The sequence below is a fragment of the Bombus vancouverensis genome, chromosome 10, assembly GCF_051014615.1.
Source record: "Bombus vancouverensis nearcticus chromosome 10, iyBomVanc1_principal, whole genome shotgun sequence".
Lineage (NCBI taxonomy): Eukaryota > Metazoa > Arthropoda > Insecta > Hymenoptera > Apidae > Bombus > Bombus vancouverensis.
In genome coordinates, this window is record NC_134920.1 from 14114378 (window position 1) to 14132569 (window position 18192).

Below are 18192 nucleotides of genomic sequence, written 5' to 3' on the forward strand. Positions count from 1 at the left end.
GGACCGTATTGTACCTTAAATTAATGAACATATTAATCCATATAGCGAACAACGAAGGTACTTGAACGGCGTGATAGGAAATAATTCATCGTGTAAAAATTACACGATGGATCGCGATTTGTCGAAGCAACTTATATTTATACTACCATATGTAGCTTCAGCAAATGTACATAAAATTTGTAAAAAAATTCTACAACATGTAAACAACATTTATTACAATTAATTGCGAATACAAAGAACATGTGGCAAAAGTTTTCGAGCGCTGTGCTTTAATAGTTCGTAATTTATAAGCATGAATGTATTTACTTAAAAAGGCCTGACTATGAACAAATAGTTTTCTCAATGCTTCTAACAATACCTACTCGAGAGCAAATGGAAACGAAAAGTTAACATCTGTAACCGGGAATGTCGAATGGGAAGAAATTGGAAACAAGTAAACTGGAATGAAAAATTATTATTAAATTACGTAAGGAAGGAAAATTGCATAGAGCAATCGTAGCTTTTCTATACAGAATTAAACGAATGATCCATTACATGATAAAAGTGTATAATACTGACAGAAATATTGCAAATAAATCACGATCCGAGCGTCGAAAGAAATTAGCTCGAAGAAGAGAAATTAGTTGTTCGTGAGGTAACGAAAAATTCCTTTTGTAATATTTACATCGAGATTGGCATCGATGATTGTTGCAAACTTTAACAAAGAAGTATTCGCAGAAGTTACGCCAAAGAATTTTATTGAAAAATAATATTGCCATCGGTTCGATAAAATAACGATAGAATAAAAAGTTTAAGCAATTTCTGATTTTAGTTTATTAATATAGCCCCATTTTGTCAACGCTTGATAATCAAACATTAAGTCTTTTTTGTTAGCCGACTAAATGTATGTCACTGTAACACTGATACGTATTGAATTTTTTGCTGCGTTGATAGCAAAGGTCACGTGTCGATATCTTTGACACATAATAAGACAGTAACGTAGTTACTTGCATTTAATGTTTTTCATACATCTTCTACACGTGTGTAAAGTTTAACGTTCGGCTCGTGATTCTAGATATAATTTACGTATATGTACATCGTATAATTTCGCATATTTTAATCGCCTCGTCTAATGCAAACATTTCATGCGTTTGTAATCTCTGCTCGAATCTATTGTAATAAATTTCGCCTTATTCATATACTGCATTATAAATGCTGAAATTAATATTTTTATTGTTGAGTTTATTAGATTTTGTTTGTAGTTAACATTATTTTAACGTTCGCCGTTGGTGAAATAATTTTTGAATAAAAATGATAAAAATAAATTTGACACGGCACTGCAGTACGCTAAATACAACATCGTACAATCATCGAATAGTTTCAGTTTGAACTGGCAACGTTCGCAAGCTCGTTCATTGATCGATTTTGGTGACTTTGGTTTTTTGTATACGTAATCCCAGTTTCCTTCGCTCAATCTCGTGCCATGCTGTCGTTGTATAGAGCAATTATAATATGTATGTATGCAGGTTTACGTATCAAATACACGTATTTCATGATTTCCATGCTATAAGAGCCATAACTACCAGTATAACATAATGAATACACATAATTAAAAGTATCGTAACTAACAGTCAACATTACTGTCATTTATCTTTAAAGTGCCATTTAAATATGAAACATAGAAAGCATAACTGTCGGTATAACAAGTATAATGTAGTAAACATATGTCACTGTTAATATTCTATTCTAACAATCAGTACTACTACCACTCTCTCGCTTCAAAGTTTCATTCTCAATAGAGATAAATGGAAATATAGCAATACAATTTACATGAAAATGTGGTATGTTTAGTACTTGTAGTTGTCACGGTGCACACTTATGCACGTCCAGAAAACCAACCGTCTTGTAGTTGCGACCATTGCAATAACGAAGTAAAAACTGATGTAAAGGAGGAAAATGAAAATGTATTATCGACGACGAAATTGTTATATAAAGAAGACAGCGATGGCGATGGCAATCGTACTATTTGCGCTCGAAGTCGCGATTTCAATGACCGTACATTCCCAAGCGTTTGTCATATGTTATGTTACAATCGATGTCTCGTATTGCGACTTTCTACTGTCACAGTAAATGACACGAAGAAATATGTCGTGATCGCATATAGAAACAGTAAGTAATAATAATGAATCACTCAGTACGTAATTTGATCAATGTGTTTTATCGATCCATAGATTACTACAAACTACGGGACGGTGAATGTTGAAGGGTTCCATGGAACTACGCTGTGACGTCATGACGTTAATTGGCAGTACCACGAGGTTAGTAAATTCTTCGCAATTTAGCAAGCATCGATATGTAAACAATTTTATACTTGAAATTACCATATGTATACTTTACACAAATAATAATAGATATATTTGAATGTGGATACGTAATAAATTAAAAGTAAAACGACCAGACATGTATTGCCTATGTTACGAGTGATTACCGGGAATGTAATATTATAACTCGAATAGCAATATTCTTTGATTATTGTACAATAAGTAAGAAAAAAGTTATACGTATACGAGATTATAGCGAATAATATGTTTTGGGTAAATGATATTTTTAACTGGCAATGACCAAAATATTTTATCCTTTTCTTTAAATATTTTGATATAGAGAAGTTACCTGTTACACTTAGTCATTTTTATCCATAATATATGAGTATACTGTTATACAAGATAGTGTTAACATATGCGCATTATACACCCATAAATATATATTAGTATCGACAAACATTCTATGTGAGCTTAATTTTGTATAATACAGATTAAAAATTATTCTATGTTAATAAACAAATGGTACACGGTATTTTCACGTTTTACTAGTTCAACGATATTGCCTCATCTCATTTATATGCAGTAGTTTTTCCAAAGAAACAAAAATTAATGCGTAGATACACAGAGTGTTCCATTTCAATCTATTATTGCAAATATTTCGAAAAATATATTATACATATAATAACGCAAAACATCTTTTTCCCTTCGACATATTTTCTGAAATATTTATATATTATATTTTTATATATACTCTAACAGAAAATATTTATTACATTCAATGCATTATACATTATTTAAAATATATAGATTATATGTTACATATTTCTCGGAAAGAAACACAGCTTGTCTCAAAGGGTAGAACATAGTTCCTGAATCGGTCGCTATGGTGCGTTTTGAACGACCCTCTATTCTCGCTTATGAAAACAAGCTGTAGCTATAGTAAATACCATGGAACGCAGCGAGAAAGCATACTTACCTGGCGTAGAGATTACCATGATCAAGAAGGTGGTTTCTCCAGGGTGAGGCTCTTCCATTGCACTACGGTCGAGCTGACCTCTGCGAATACCCCTAATGTGGGTATCTCGGACGTACAATTTTTGATAGTCGGGACTGCGTTCGCGCTATCCCGGATAATTAATTTTCAAAATTAATAAAGTTAGGTTTTTATGCAATTCCTTGCAATAATTCATTGCAAGTAAGATTTACGGAAAGTAAGTGAATCGCTCTCGGTGCTGCACAATTTTAGTAAGTAATGTAGTTGAAAGTTGAATTGGAAGAGAGAGGCGGGCTACTATGAAAGTAGTGCATTCTAACTGTATTATAATAAGTATTTACTGTATTCTGTAATAAACAGTAGTCGAATTTCTATCGTGTACGCAAAATATACTCTTGTCTTTAAATTTGCAGTTAATTCGTAGATAACTTTTAGAGAAATATTTACAAAATTAATTTAATAGTAAAATTAAATGAAGTACAATACGTTAACAACTAATGGATTAAAATATAGTTCAGAAAGCTCAAAAGTACCAATATTAGCAATGTATAAAAACATGCTATATCACACATACAGACCATTAAATTCTTTTTAATTATTAAATATATATTTTCTTTGAATCTTCAGCATGCTTTATTTACCGTTTTCTTTCAGTAAGTAACATTATCATTATTTTTTTTTTTTTGGCACATATGTAGGTCCTACAATGTCATGAGATTTAAAATTACAGCCTACGAACTAATTTGTTAATATATATGTAGAAATTTGTAATTTATATTAAATATAGAAATTTAAAGATGTACAATCTAAAACAAAATCGAAATCTACAAACACATTTTGAGAATGTACGTAAAAATTGAGAATTATTATGTATAGATGGTCCTATACATGGTTCCAAGTCGGATCAGCCTCCTAGTTCCAAAAATCGCCGTTATGCAGTGCTAGCTACGCGTACGGTTTCTCGCAGTTACGTTCGGACTCTATGGGCATAAGTAACTCGAAAAACGGGACGAAAGCATACTTACCTGGCGTAGAGGTTACCGTGATCAAGAAGGCGGTTCCTCCAGGGTGAGGCTCTTCCATTGCACTACGGTTGAGCTGACCTCTGCGAATACCCCTAATGTGGGTATCTCGGACGTACAATTTTTGGTAGTCGGGACTGCGTTCGCGCTATCCCGGATAATATTATTGGCAAAAATATTCTTTTTTACAGTTGCAAAGATTTTGTACATTTTAGAGCAAAGTAATTTTCATTTGCTCTTCTCTATTGAAGAATTGTTTATTAAGGGTATATTCTGCATTGCGCTACTAAATTCGCTACTAGAATGTAGAAGTTCAAATTAAAATTTGTAACCAACTTCAGAGAACAATGTTACCTCTTTACCAATAATGACAAATAATAGTTATAATCTTTATTACACAATTATTCAGCAGTAGAATTTTATTGTCGGTTCATTCATATTTATTGTATAAAATAAGTTCAATTCTTTTTTTTTTTGTAAAGTAGCATGAATGTTCATTAGTTGTTACTACTTACTCTGTTAGTAATTGTTTCTTTAGTGCTTAACAATAAAAATAAAAAAAAAGAAAAAAATAAAAATCTGTCGTTGCTACTACAGTGAATTCTACTTATAATTGTGCGCCCGTATTACAGGTGTATATTGAATTAATTCTGAACGAAACATATTCAAACTCTGTTTTCTTGAAAGTCAAGCATCCTTAAACGGAAAAACTTTATTCCATATCCTTTACTTATTCTCGCACCTGGAATAACCACCTGCTGATTGTTTACTCATTTCTGGCCGATGATTAGTCAAGTTTAAATACTCGATAAATTTTCAAGCTCTATTTTCTTGAAAACTATGACTGGGACAAACAAAGGTATTCTATATTATCCTCTTACCTTTTTCTTATAAGGAATTGCCTCGTGTTTGCCGATATCCTTGTGCCTGTATCGTGAATTATGTAGCTTTAAGCAACTCGATGAAGCATATAAAATCATTTTCTATTTTACGATGGTTCAGTATTACATCTTTAACTGTAGATCCAAAGTTAACGATAGACGTCATTTGATGGCGATGAAAATAAAAATTCTTATTTTTCGGGTTGACTTGGAATTGACTTTGAACGAGTGGTTTGTCGCTGATAACCATCGGTAAGCTGGTGTTGCTTTGAAACGACACAAACAAAAAGGTTTTTTTTTACTGTAAAGATGGTTATTATGAGAAACGAAGTTATTCCAGGATTAAAATTGTTACGTTGCACTACCATGTTTGGCTTGAGCTGATTTATCATTAAAAGTCACATTTTAAATAAGCAGTTTACATACATAAGATACGTAAGATCTTGCAATATACATATTACTGTAATTTTTATTATTATTTATTATAAGTAGTATTGTTCTGAAAATTGGTTAGTAATGACCTTAATGATCTACGATCATACTGGATGTAGCTCTTTTGTTTATATGCATTTTTCGTTATACAATTGTTTATGACTGTTTTTGGTACTTTCTTGTGTGATTTTACAAGTCCATTATAATTTGTGACGAGCTTATACGTGAATGTTTTAATTTTCCTTTCCTTATTGAAGTAGTTGCTTTCCATTCCTTCTTACGAACATGTATTTAATTCCTTTTGTTTCCGAGAAGCTGCTTTTTGTACTGTATTCTTATAATTCTTTGTTTTACGATTCTGTTAGAACTAGGATATTTTCTTTACATACGTAAGTAACTTGCACGATGTATAATATTTATACGTCGTATACCGTTGTAAGCAGGGTCTAATAACAAAACTATGAAATTGAAAGAAGAAATAATTAAGAACGTTCAATCGATTCAAACAACGAAGATTCTCCCTGCAAAAAATTGTATTTATTATTTCACAAAATTGTACATCGTGTGTTTGTTATTTATTAAAAATGAAAGTAAAAATTTAAAAGAGTTTTTAAACATAAGTCCGTGTGAATATCACAAATAATGGCTTCGTAACTCTATGTTCGTAGTTCTAAAAAGTATAAACAGTAGGATCTATGTTTGAAATCGAATGTTTCAGTTATATGTTCTTAGCTTTTTATATTTCGTGTCTCGTAATCATTAACTCATTCAAACTACTTATCAGTCTAATAATGTTCTATAATTACAATGCCAATATACAAAGTGATTAAATAGTACCTTCGTGTCTCGTTTTCGTACACAACGTCTGAACACGTGCATATGCCTAATAATGATTCCACATTCAAATGAACATTCCGAATGTTAATTCACGTATTTGTGCCAACAATAATAGTGAGCCAAATTATAGACAGTAGAGTACAACTTCCAAGAAATTCGTACTCCATAGTTTGTAATGCGACATGCAGTCGAAGGAAATTAGTCGAAATAATTTTAAAAGTTTTCGACTACTTCGAGAGCTTGAACGAAGTTCAGTTCGATTTAAAAAAAGAGGAATATATTATATTTTATTTATGAAGTAAGCATGCCGCATATTTTTAACGAAGCTGCGTTAATTTTATCGAAATTCATTTTTTCGTTTACATTACACACAAAATGTTTTACAAGTATACAAATTATTCAAAAATGTTTCGTTCGAACATTTAATTTTATAAATAAGTGCCAATATTTTCATTTTCAAGTAAATTCCGTATATGTATAGTAAAAGTATCGTAACAATTTATAACAAGTCTATTAACATATATTACACAAAGAAAGTTAATTAAATCTAATCTTCAAAGTAAAGTTGAATTTTGCTTGATACTTGTCATCGATAATTGTTTCTTCGGATTATGTTAAAGATTACATTAGATAGTTGCTCGAGTCGTAAGATCGAATTACACGTTAGTTCCAAATATCACCGTTACGTAGTGCTAGCTATGAACATAATTTCTCGCAGTTGTAGTTGCACCCTATGGGTTTAAGTAACTGGAAGAACCGGAAGAAAGCATACTTACCTGGCGTAGAGGCTACCGTGATCAAGAAGGCGGTTCCTCCAGGGTGAGGCTCTTCCATTGCACTACGGTCGAGCTGACCTCTGCGAATACCCCTAATGTGGGTATCTCGGACGTACAATTTTTGATAGTCGGGACTGCGTTCGCGCTATCCCGGATAATTAAGTTTTAAAAGTGAATTTTATTTTAGCAAGCTTCGCTGAACTTCGTTGTATACGCAACATTGAGTATTCTTCGTGATCCGCCAAGTATTCTTCGTAAAATATATTGCGGCGTGTATGTGAATCTCAGAAATAACGTATCGTAGGAATTGGTGTTAAAGTTTACGTCGACTACGCATCCTCGTAAAAAAACCATTCAATTTTTATCCGAAACCTCTTTCGTTAAAATCATTATTTACGCAGTAATGGAAAAGTGACTTCGGTTACGCGTCCCATTCTTTACATTATGATTAACAAAATGACAATCATTTTTTATGATTTCTGAATTATTAGATATTATAGCTTCGACATAACATAGAACCAAAATTTGGAAATTCCTTTCCGAACACAGGTTTTTAATTACAAAACTTTTTTCACACTGAAAGTTTAAACATGGCAATTTTTCTAACAAGATCGTTCAATCCCAATGTAATTACAATATCCGAGAAACCCCAAAGATATAATAATAAATCAACAGAATCAAGGGTATGTACATAGAGGTAGAATTCCGTAAGTTCCAACTTGCTTATAAGGAAGGATTGGATTAATATGATCGGTCGTATAACAATTATCTAATCATCCACTTGTGATTATACTGCGATGTAACCTGTAACAAGTATTTAGACTTCTCATTAGGAAGATAATTAGAAGGGGGTACGAAATGTAAGATCACAGTGTAAAGCACAGGTGGCAGTCTCTAGTTAAACGATATGGGAAGCACATGGCCCGTTTAAGCATCCGTGTGAGGGGCTGTCGGACGTTTCCGTATGTCGGCCGCTCGAAACGTGTTGGAAGTTAACAGGCCAGCTGGTCTGGTTTAGTGGTGGTTGATGCAGGTACGGTTTGGATAGCAGTACGAAGGAAAGGAATTAAACAGACGCGGAGTCCTCGCAAATTGAGTTGAACGGGCCCGGAATTTAAACATTCAAATTAGCCTATTTAGCAAGTCAAAGGGGCTAATGCGTGCTCGTTGATTTTGCATGCTCTCAGATTCTAATATTCAATCGATATTGCTGCATCTTTTCTTCGTTTTCCATTTTTATCTTTGCCCTCGTACTATGTAATTTCGGCGCAGAATTATCGTTTCGCTCGTGTTTGCGACCCGTTTCCTTTCCGATCATATACCAAGATAAATGTAATATTATTTTCATCGAACAGATTTCCCGAACGTCGGATGTTCGTTTAGTTCGAATTAGAATTTCTATCGAAATTTGAATTGTATTTGAATCGAATTTTGGATCGAAATTTTTCGGATTATTTTAGATTTTATCTCTATTTTACCTACAGTTTTCGTCGTTTATGTATTATTTCCACTAAAAAAATGTTATCGCTATCACCTTTGCATTTAGTTTTACTTATTGCTGGAGATATAAAATTGTATTTGCTTAATTCTTCAAATATAGCTCTGGCGAATAGACGGCGAAACGAAAACTTTATTAAACCCGGCTGTTGGTAATCAGCGATATTAAAATTTTAATCAACTCCGCTTGAGCTTTTGTATTTATTTAAAAAAAACGAAATATTGTCCTGTATTGTCTGTTTATAGTTGAGTTTATGCTATATTCTTTCCTACGAACTAAATATCTCCATTTATATGGCAGGTTTGCTCATTGACACGTGTCGTATTTATCATTTTGTTATTTTGCTTGCGATCGCACGGAATGATATAAAGATATAAAATTCATTTTTAAATAGCACGATTCAGTTATGTTATTTGTATAATTGTACGTTGTTTTATGCATACGTAAATAATTATTCCAATTAAATGGCTGCTTTTTTACGCCTTTCTTCTGCTGATTTCGAGGTGGAGGGTTATTAGTCGATTAATCTCCAAGATGACAAATAAAATTGCGCCGAGGAGACCGCGGCTTGATAACGCGTGGCAAAATGCAAGGCTATTAAACTTTAGTATTTGTAGAATTCAGGAAGGGGTAGACCGCCCCAGCACGAGCGGAGCATCTCGATGCGATACGCTATGAACCGTTCGAAAGAAATGGTGCTATTAGCGGAATAAAGCATTTTCTTTAAAAGTTTCTTTCTATGGAATCATAATAACGGTGTAAGAAAAATTTCGTCGATTCAACGAATACGCCCATCGAGTTGCTTTGTTACTGCTCCGTAGAAAACAATCGTAATATAAACGACCAGACAATTTGATGCTCGTCAAGTTTTAACAACTCGATCGAATCGTTCGAATTACGATCATTTTAGGAATTACCGAACACGTGGAAAGAAAATGTGGTACGAATTAAGGATGTTGGAAAATGTATTTTTGCGTGATTTTAATCTTTGTTATCGAAAGGATACGAAGAAGGTCTAATACTTCAATACGCTTTTGCCTCTAAAAGAGATCAATTTAACGTAAAAAAGTACTATTTTTTTATCGCAACACGTAAGATATAAATTATAATCGATGTTCTTTAAACGTTCCATTATCTACGATTCACTATCTTTATACGATAAATTATCTACAAATATTAACTACGATATTGTCTATGACGACTTATTATGCCGCGTCATTAATATCAATCAAAGAGGAACCAATTAAGTGGGAAGGACGATTGAACGCATCGATCGAAATGATCGTTTGTATCTAATAATATTTGCACCGAATTAATACTGGTTTGATTATACGTTTTATGTATCTGCATGGCTATGTCAGCATGACTATACATAGCCATACAGTGTACTTATAAATATGTAAATAACTTCAAAGGGGATGTCACCGGTAGCTTCGTACGAAGCCAATAAAACTATGTAGAGCAGGATCCAATAAAATCCGTACTTCTGAAACACACGTATGTCTGCTCTAGCTGGTTTCAAGTAGTAGTTACAAAATTTCCATAGTTGATCGGTGCCTTTGAGAAATCAAGAAATAAAGACGTCAGGCAGCAGTTTGAACGAAAGAAAAGGGAACCGGTGAAACGTATCACGGTATATACGTTACTTGTATATTTACATACATGTCTGGTGCGCTTCCTCGTCTTTCATACGAGTGTAAACAGTAACTTATTTCGGCACTTGGATAGCTTATTCCGTCTATTCGATCTCTCGTTAATGCTATTTTTATCCGAGGCACGGCAGATGTTAATATTTAATGTCATAGTTACATAGACAATAAATATTTCGCTCGCGAAAGTATCGAACAGGTAGACAAATTTTAGACGTATAGGTAGATACATCGTATATGCTTCGTACGTTTTGTACAGTCGCGTATAATAGTACAACGGAAAAAGCGAGCGGAAACAAAAGAAGAACGTTTCTTCGCCCGAAACTAAATAAAACCGTATAAAATCGATAAAATCGTCTCGAGTTTGAAAATTTCTCAAGTAAAAATAGTCGACTTTCTCGATACTTGCGTGATCTCTGCGACATAGTGGCGTAGACACGCTTGTACTTACTTGAACGGGCGTCGTTACAATGAAATTTCAAAAGCTTTTGTATAACGCTCTCGTGTGTCATCGTAGATACAAATATGTATGTAACTTTAATCGAAAGTAACGGAAAAGTGCAAATATATGCATCTACTATTTTCATACGTAGCTTGCATACGGAGATTTCTGCGAGGAAGAAGAAATAAGATTCAACAAGAAAGATTATCAAAAGTTACTTTCGTTTTTATTATAATATTTTTTAAATAGTATTTTATTAAATTTTTGCGCGTGTTTGGATCCATTTATCGCACAACAGACTGTTTTCACCTTCTTTTGCTAGGTTGATGAGCCAATATTTTCCCCAGAATTATCTTCTATGTACGTATCATTGAAAGCGGCATCCATGGGCTCTACATTCTTTTTTTAGTAGTGGAATACTATTATATATATGATTCGATTTGTAGTGATTTTTGAATTTTATTTATCGTTTATTATTCTATTCAAATTACTCGGTAATCAACTAGTTACTGGTATTTGAGGCGTAAAAGTATTTTTAAATTAAAATTCTATGTTTACAAGGAAAATAAAGGGAACGATAACTTAAATAATTATAGGCGATATAAATTAATAATAAAATTCCAGATTCTTTTCTTTTCATTCCATACACTTATAGTCTTAAGGTATTGGTTAGTGCTATTATAAAGCAAACCTTTGAAATATCTTCGATTCATAAATGGAATGTGTGGCTCGTGGTCTATCGTATCGCATTTCTTCGATAATTTCCTGAGACGAATAATGCAAGGTAATGGAAATAAATTCGATATCATTCGTTCACTCATAGATTTTTTATGCGCGTAGATGGTGTAATAAATCATTTCAAATAATCTTCAATCCCTTGTGCAAAATGTTAAAAAATAAAATCATGTTTAAATCGTGTTTTTTTCAGTAACGTGTAATCGTAGCGAAATAATATAATTTAAATATAGAAAAAGATGAGAGACATATTTTTTGAAACGTATCGATGGAAGAAATGCAAGAGAAAATAATACAAGGTAAAAAATTGTCATTAATATCGATAAAACGTCGTCTCAAGATATCAAATTTTGTTTCGCTTATCGTAAGCGTTACTCGTTACTAGCGTGTTTTCTTTTACTTAAATGTAAAATTACAAAGTGAAGCACGAACGTTATTAAATATTTATACTTTATTCTCTTTTATAAACTCGAAATGTCATTCTTAACGTTCTGTATAACGTTATTCGTATTATCTTCTCCCATGGGAACGCATTTAGTTTCTATATTCAAAAAGCAAATGCGGTTATAACGAAAATTAACTGTAAGTTCTATTAACGGAGGTTCCATTCGTCGGTATATTCATATTCGTGATTAAAGCATCGGCGTGTTCTTCAAAGCGAGCCCTCTATTATCGGATGGTCTAACTTACGATAACGACTATTCAGCCAAAACAAAACTCATACACGACCGTATTACTACCGTAGCAATTACTTTTCTACCGCTTTAAACGCAGTGCGACTAATCAGAATTTGTCAAATAATATTTCGGCGCGCGGCATCGCTACGGATTCATAACGAGTAACGCGAAAATATAGGAAGGGAAAACAGTGACCTGTTTTTCGGTCGATCGAGACTCGAATAATATTACTCGTGCAGGCACGATCGTCGGAGAGCGTTGGAGGAACTGGGTAAAATGTAGCCGTTTCCAGTCGTGTCGGTGGAAGTTACGAAATTGTAATTCCGTAGCTTTCAAGTGGTCGTTCTGCGGCGATCGTTATCGATTCGATTATTCGACGGCTGTTTTCACCGTGTTATCGGCACGAGGCAGGGCGCGAAACTCGGGGATGAAACGCGAAAAACAAGTTAGGTGGCTGGTAGCTCACGGAAGGGGACATCTCTTCTCCGCACGCCGGCGCCGTTTCTCCAAAGGATTTTGAGTAAACAGGACCAACCAAACTAAACTCGCCTGCCGTTACTCGTTCTTACTCTCGCCGCTTACATATCGTATTTTCCCCATGCTCCCCCTTTAAAGGGGCGAGCTATCGTTTGTCTGACTCGTCTGTCGACTAACTAACAGCGCATAGTAATTCTGGCAGAATCGTTTCCGACTGATGCCGAATGATCGCTCAACCGTTTTCACTTCTCATTGTTCCGATAACACCACCGTCTCCGCCATCGTCGCCTAACCCTCCTCCTATTACGGAAGGATTGCTGCAAACGAATGACTCGAACGTACGACTTCGTCGCGCGCTACATTTTTATTATCAACGATGTGTATATTGTACGTGTGAGTATTTTATACATATATATAGGACAAATTTGTTATACTTCCGATAGTTAGAAAAACGATTATACTCGTACAATGTATACCTTGAAACAAATACGCTGTGTAAAATTGCACGCGCAAAGTTGTTATTTAACGCGCTGCGATTTCCTTTAACGCGATCAAATGAAATTTCTGCAAATCAAGAGTATCGAATTTCAAAGTCTTTTCGATTTCTTTTGAATGGAAATTCTTTGAGATTGCTTTAATTTCCGTTCTTATACAAGTAGCGCGGTATGCAGCATCGGAATGTAATTTACTTTTTCGATACGTAAAATTCACGAAAGGTTTAGAAATACGTACGCGGAATGCGCGCAATACCTGTACATTTAAGTTTTGGAATTCGAACGATGTGCCGTTTTAACAGATCTTGGTAACTTGGGTTTTTGTTTTTTTTCCTCGTATTTTCACAAAGTATACATTATATTTCGTTTCAATTTTGAGCAGCGTGTCGTAGTAGCTTAAAAATACGTCGTTGCATACGGTCGAAAGAAAGGAATAAATGCGACAGGCAGTGGGAATAATTGCCAATGAAGCTTCGTTAAAGCGAAGTTCGTCTGTTCGCGCAGTAAGGTAAATATTAATTTCAATCATTTACGAACTAATCCATATACTATGAGAATACATAGTAAACAAACACTAGGTCGATCGAACATTATCGTTATCTACTTCCATTATCTATTCCAGTTATTTTTGTCTCCGACCGTATACATATAAATAACTATATATTACTACGACAATACGTATAAATCCGGTATATAAAATGAATATTTTACCGATACGATAAACATCATTAATAGCTATATAATACGAATTTGATAACGATACACGACACAATATATTTTGTTTTCTTACGATTGCTTTGTATCGTTTATATGTATATCAGCCGAGTTCGATAAAATCGAACGATACGTATTATGTAAATTGATTAATTTCTAAAAGAAGAAACGCAATTTACGTTAAAAGAAACAAGATCTGTTCTATCGGCAATAGTTTCTATGACATTAGCTTTTCTACCTTACGGAAACCTGTCCATTCGTTGACACGTGTTATTACTAAAAATAATCCGATGAGAAACACGCAGCTCAAATGATAACCGTAACGATATAGAGTCATGAGAAAAGTCAGTGTTCGACGTTACTACTTTATTCTTGCGCGCTCTTTCTTCCATTGTGTGGTTATGCAATCAGGGGCAATAAAGACGCAACTATTTGAAGGAATCATGATTGCCAATTGCCATGGCAAGCTCTAAGGGTACAACGTTAATGTTCGTTTTCCATGAACCAAATAACTCTCGCTTGGAAAGGGGACTGATTGACATAGCGGCTCGTAGCACGAGAGTTACTCCGACAAATCGTAGAAAGCATACGGACGAAAGTATCGTAGAGCGGAAGCTTGCCGTTGCGTGCATTTGCACGGACTCCTAGCGTTAGTAACTTCCGTTGTTATTGGCCTGATCATACTTGTGCAAAGAACCTTTCGAGGGAACGATACCGCTTACTAATTATGTCTGTAATCACAGCGTCGTTATAAGCTCTTGACACTCGATAAATTCGCTTTTTTAAATATACAACGGATTACGAAAGTATTCCAGAACTTACAGGATACACGAGTTTGTTAATATAATATCGCTTAAAGTCGAAGTACTTTTTACATTAGTAAGGAGTATTAACGTCATGAGGTTGTTAATAAAGCGGTAAAACACGCTTCTGTAGTAAGGTCGATGCCCGTAATAACGCACGAGGAAGCAGAAGGCAAACGCGTTGACACCGTTCGATGGTCGCATCGTAAGAACTGTAAGGTTCATCGGTGAAGCAGTAGAAAGGAACAATTTCATAATATCCCCTTTATGACGCGATAAATCATCAGTAGTGATGTCTCGTGAAGTCATTAAAGTTTGATCTCTGCTACATCTTGACACCTTACGGAGTAGCTTTTTTACCGTACACAGAATACGACACCTACGGGTACGATGAAATCTTATCGATTCGTGAGATATCATCGAGTAATTTATAACGTATTTGTAGAAATAGCGAAATTAATCTTTGCTCGATTAATTACCTATCTATACGTTCGATCAAACGATATTCCATTAATCAATATACACGTTTAGTCTTATTTCTGAATTTTTATTTTATTCGATATCAAACAAATATATTTATCGTCTTACCTGCCTTTCTTCGTATTTATTTATGCCGCAAGAGCTACGTCTTTGTGATTATTAATAATTATCTTTGCACATGGGTTGTTTGCAATTTATTATCCATTAAAGAGAACCTGTATATCTTGCGGTAATTTGCAACGATTAAACTTTCTCTTTCTTTAAATTTCCTCTTTCGCTTAAAACTATTTTCTGTTGTGTAATCTATCGTTACGATGTCGTGTATAGTAGTTGGAAAAGGTGTCGAGGATGAGGCGTTTGATCGTTATTAGACAGTTACGTGTATTGTACGGTGGATAGTTTAGTTTACTTAGAGATTAAGTGAAAGTGTATTAGTCTAGTGCGACCGATCTTAAGTCTACTTAATACTACTTGTTCCCAAGTTTAATCATAGTTTTACTTCTGCTTGGTATTTATTGTTACATATACCGCGGTTACATATATGTAATAGACGATGATATAAGATGAATAAGAGATCGAGGGCAAGGGTGGACCGAGTCGCATCTTTTCTGCGAATGTGATTTTACGATTAATGTTCATTCGTTTCAACAATGTGTATTAATTAGAGAAAAGCAGAGATTTAATCTGGAAGAGACATTTTTCTGCTCATACTTGTTTTAGACAAGGAATTAATAGTCCGCTTATGAAGATTCAAATCACTTAAATAAAACAAAATTGCTAGTTTCTTGAGTATCGAGGTTACTCTTAGAGTTAGTATGTTTGCCCAATCCCTCGAATAATGTCTCACGTTCGTCGATACTTAAATATTTAACATTTACTAATATTTATTCGAATATTTTTACTTGAAAAATTTCAATATCACGTTGTTGTTTGATTTACCGAAGATTAATATGCTTCGTTAATTTTGCAAGTATTTAATAGAAAGTATAAGAAAAAGCACGTGGGCAGCATAGTTTAGGTATCGAAATCATTAGCTCGGTTGTACAATAGTTTCGTGAGTCCTTTTACTTCCGTATGGTGGTTCAGGGTGGCACGCAATAACCTTTGAACGATTTCTATCGCGTGGCACCATCGTTCGCTATCTTTATCAAGAATTTCGATCGTCCCTAATCGACCAATTATTTCGCGGCACTTCAATTTTTCGCAATAAACCACTATCGGGATTCTCGAGTCAAAGGCCGCGTACCAATATAACGTGTACCAATTTGTCGAATCATTAAGATTTAAAAAAGTTTACGCAATCCCCAGATATTTCATATACAAATATAAATCAATGAGATTAAATATAAAAATATCGATATAATATAATATTTTCTGATTGTTTCTCAACAGTTTGCACCGTTTCATCCGTATTCGTATCTTTTCATTGACTTCATACTTTTGTTATTGGTTTGGCAATTTTTTTTCCGATTAACTTTTTACATTCAATCGCACCAACCATTGTATTCTTTTATTTTTCAATCCTCCATCAACATCCGATGAACCTTGTCTTGCTAATATAGACAATGGCGAGGGAAAGAACGCGTAAAAGATAGATAATTTTACGAAAGGAGATTACAGTCGATAAGAGTTACAAATTAATATAGTTTGGCATGCTCCGCGATAAATGATTGCTGCTGATGTAAGAAAGGATATCTGATATAAAGGTTACTAATATTCACGTACACTGACAAGTAGCAATTTTAACTGTAACTTTACATTGGTAATATAGTATTATATATAGCGTATAGGGGATAGTCTAAACAGGAGGAAAATATAAATTTTTAGGCTTTATAAAAAAGAAAAAAATAACAAATAATTCATATTTAACCCCTTAAATGCTTAGTCCGTACGTGTGAAATTATCCCCATACAGCTATAATATTAATTTCGGTTAGATACAGGCAATTTCTTCCTGCATGTATATATAGATTTGCAGTATATTTCTTAAGATTACCATTTTCTTTCTTTGACGGCTTATTATCTCTAATGAGCATTTGCCATGACAAAGAGGGACAGTTACGATTGCATGTCACGTGAAAATCTTCTTCGCCTTTAGCGAAGTTAAATTCTCACCTAACTTGGTTGAAGCTAATCACCGGCAAACCAGGAACGTGCGTGGTTAACCACAATTGCACGCGACATGTGACAATTGACAACAATCTCTTCATTGATATATGTAGCATATTCAACGGAAAAGGATTGCTAGAATTCGAAACAGGAAAGTGCATGCATTTTATTTAATTTATTAGATCGCTGCATCGGATACAATTTTCACATTTCCTTCGCGCGTGCTAGGTTTTCTTTGTCTTTTAAATTATTCCAGAGAACGTTGCAAGGTTTTCAATTATTCAAATTCATTTAACGGTCGAACGAAGATTTTAGTTGAAACAAATGAAGTTTTTAGACAAGAGTACATATCATTAGTTTTATTAACTCTTTGAGAAGAATAGAATTTTATTTTCATTTTCGAGGCTTCGAATTATTTTAATTCAGAGTACTATTGGAATACAACGTCAATAAATTTTGTAAATAATCTCAAATAGAAATCTTCATTTTTAACTGATTTTTCGGAATGAAATATCGAATCATCGCAGTAAACTTTGTTACGAATCTCGATTTTTTACACTGCAATTTTCCTGTTACTTAAGCGAACAGAGAGAATTTCTGTATTATAAATGAAAAGGTGAAAAAAACCGAATCTACGTACAAAGAGAAAACCGAAGCCCGTCATTTTCGAAGGTTTTACTGGTTCTAACGAAAAGTTCAGTGGAGATTAAAAATTTTTACGTAAATATAAAGTCGTGGGTTGTGGCTCAAAGATGTTGATGAACAGGAGGAGTGGTTTCTATTTGCGACGGTGTGCGTCGTTTAAACATACGAACGCTATTAAAGGAAGCTAGCAACTGCTGACACGGTGTCACGACATTTGAATATATCCGA

At 34.0% G+C, this 18192-nt stretch overlaps 1 protein-coding gene and 3 non-coding genes across 4 annotated transcripts; all 4 read left to right on the top strand.

Moving 5' to 3' along the window:
- The first annotated feature begins 1339 nt into the window (after window positions 1–1339).
- Window positions 1340–2401, top strand: LOC117163680 (uncharacterized). The gene is made up of 3 exons (XM_033346194.2): window positions 1340–1493; window positions 1831–2148; window positions 2211–2401. The coding sequence occupies exons 1-3, from the start codon at window positions 1463–1465 to the stop codon at window positions 2240–2242; spliced, it is 381 nt and encodes a 126-aa protein (XP_033202085.1). The 5' UTR covers window positions 1340–1462; the 3' UTR covers window positions 2243–2401.
- An 867-nt stretch (window positions 2402–3268) lies between these two features.
- LOC117163821 (U1 spliceosomal RNA) lies at window positions 3269–3430 on the top strand. The gene has a single exon (XR_004465515.1). It is a non-coding gene; the product is annotated as a U1 spliceosomal RNA (small nuclear RNA).
- Window positions 3431–4311: 881 nt separating this feature from the next.
- Window positions 4312–4473, top strand: LOC117163827 (U1 spliceosomal RNA). The gene has a single exon (XR_004465521.1). It is a non-coding gene; the product is annotated as a U1 spliceosomal RNA (small nuclear RNA).
- Window positions 4474–7234: 2761 nt separating this feature from the next.
- On the top strand, window positions 7235–7396 carry LOC117163828 (U1 spliceosomal RNA). Its single transcript, XR_004465522.1, has one exon. It is a non-coding gene; the product is annotated as a U1 spliceosomal RNA (small nuclear RNA).
- The last annotated feature ends 10796 nt before the right edge of the window (window positions 7397–18192 follow it).